General features: G+C 40.6%; 1 protein-coding gene across 1 annotated transcript in view; it reads right to left on the reverse strand.

The window, feature by feature from the left end:
* Positions 1-2,500, reverse strand: part of ptprb (protein tyrosine phosphatase receptor type b) — a 50,937-nt gene that overhangs the window by 28,416 nt on the left and 20,021 nt on the right. Inside the window, exons 22-25 of the mRNA XM_080051294.1 lie at positions 2,286-2,386; positions 1,715-1,880; positions 1,113-1,255; positions 480-618 (exon numbers count right to left, since the gene is read on the reverse strand). Of these exons, the coding sequence (XP_079907420.1) occupies positions 480-618; positions 1,113-1,255; positions 1,715-1,880; positions 2,286-2,386 (549 nt within the window). The remainder of the gene's footprint in view (positions 1-479; positions 619-1,112; positions 1,256-1,714; positions 1,881-2,285; positions 2,387-2,500) is intronic.

Genomic DNA, 2,500 nt, shown 5'->3' on the forward strand with positions numbered 1-2,500 from the left:
TTGTTAATTTAGTTTTTTTTTTTTTGCATTTTCAAGCTTTTATTAGACAGTACAGAGTTGAAATGGGGAGACAGAAAGAGAGAGAGAGGGGGGGGATGACCTGCAGTAAAGGTCCACGGGTCGGATTTGAACCCGAGACCACTGCAACGAAGGCCGGAGCCAATATGGTACGCGCTCTATCCACTACGCCACCGGTTTGTATAGTTAACTAGTACTCCTTAGGGTAGGTTTGCTATAGTTCAAATTCTTCCCCGTCAACTCATTGGTTGTTTGCGAACCTTATTTAAAAGTAGTTTCCACAACACTGTTAAAGGTGCAGTCAGTGATTCTAGAGAACACTTGTTGTCAAATTAATTTGTTGTCAAAATCAAACACACACACACACACACACACACACACACACACACACACACACACACACACTCACACACACACACACACACACACACACACACACTCACACACACACACACACTTACTTGTCCTGACGTTCCTCCCGACTGATTGGCTCTTGACTTCTGGTCCGGCCTTGGCTCCGCCCCCGCTCACGGTCGTCACGGTGAAGTTGTACTGTCGCCCTGGAAACAGCCCACCTATCACGCGGCTCGTCAGCTGGGACTGTTTGTAAAAAAATGTTTAGTTGTCAGTATCAACATAGAAAAATATTGAAAATACATCCAACATATTTAACACTGTGTCCTCATGAACTGATATCAGATATACTTGGATTAATGTAAATAAATATAAATATATAAGAACAAATTATATCATAGAAATATAATTAAGCAAGTGGCTATAACACAAAAGAAAATTAAGAAAAACGCAAAATATTTAAAAAAAATGATAATAATAAAAAAAAAAGATCTCTGCCCTTACACGTTTTTTTTTTTTTAAATATATACTGTAAAATAGTGACATAGATGGAGTAATTTATTTTTAGTAAATTAATAAAGTTGAACTAAATCATTATAAAAAAATATGAATAAATGATACAATACAAATATAATTGAGCAATTGGCTAAACCACAAAAGACGAAAAAAAAAATAATATTTACACTGTAAGTAGTGTTATATCTGGAGTCCATCTTTTAAATAAATTATTAAAGTCGAACCTGTGTGATTGACAGTTTGTCCGGTGGCGTCCACTGCAGGCTGAAGTCATCGTAGTCTCCGGAGGCGGGACCAGACCAGGCCAGCTCTATCGTCTCATTGGTCGGCCCTTGTTTGACGGACAGGTGGGTCGGCATATCCGGAGCTGTACAGAAATGGTTCAAAATTGCTTTAATTGGGTCGACAAAGTGGATTTTCAACCAAAATGCAGCAAAAAAAATCACAGAAATAAGTTTAACATTATAGGTATCTTTCAAGATGTCAACGCTCCCTTGCTAACCCCTCCCTTTAGAGGAGAATTTACAGAAGCTACGGTGGCCTTCAAGGACAAGAAGCTATAGTTACTAAAGATGGCATCATCCACCACTGCCTCAAGTCTTTCCTACAATATCAAGGGATGAGGTGAAGATGTATTTAGTTATTTATTCTATAGTACTTCTTCTTCTTCTTGGTCTTCCAACAGGTGCATTTCCCTGGGACACCCACAAATGTATTCTAAATAAGTACATTTGTGTGTGTGTGTGTGTGTGTGTGTGTGTGTATGTGTGTGTGTGTGTACCTATGTGTCTGTCTGTGTTTTAAGTGTGTTTCTGTCTGTACTTACTGGTGCGTCCCAGAGCTGCGACGCTATTGGTCAGTTCCCCGCTGTGTGTGATGACATCACAGCGGTACAGCCTACCAGGCGTCAGCCCCGCGAACATGTGACTCCTGTGATCCTTCCCCAGCGTCTGGGAGCCCAGTGTGGATCCAGACACATCGTACAATACCACCTTAAAACATAGAAATACAGCGGTAATACCACCTTAAAACATAGAAATACAGCATTTAAGACTAGGCAGCAACCATGCAGAGAAATTAAGTAAAAGTGCAACTTCACGGCTTGTTTTAAAGTAAATCCAAACATTTTCCATGTTCCAAGTTTTGTGCCCGCGATTTTAACTTGAACTAATATAGGTTCCCTGTGTGTCTAGAGAACCCTCTCTCTTTGGTTTCACCTTTCTAAAAACCTTTGTTCAAAAACCCCGGTCAGATGTATCTCCCCTTGTGACCTCATAACAGGAGAAGGCACGCCCCCTCACAACCGACCTACCTTAACACTACCTCCACCTGTGATAAGCCACACCCCTAGATAACCCTTAATATTTCTATCTATGTAAAACTGTTCATCCATTTACCTGGTATCTGCTCCAGCTCCCCTCCCCTTGTTGCCAGGTAACCGTCAGTCTGTCCGTCCGTCCTGAACTCTGAACCTCCAGAGACGAGACGGCAGACGGGACTGAAGACCGCAGAGATAGAAGACAGAGAAGAAGAAAAGGTAGAAAAAATTAAAAAATACACTTAAGGTACATATTTTATTAATCGATTTATTGATTTAACCTTTACTTATACT

Source organism: Ammodytes marinus (assembly GCF_949987685.1).
Source record: "Ammodytes marinus genome assembly, chromosome: 22".
In the NCBI taxonomy this organism is placed as follows: domain Eukaryota; kingdom Metazoa; phylum Chordata; class Actinopteri; order Uranoscopiformes; family Ammodytidae; genus Ammodytes; species Ammodytes marinus.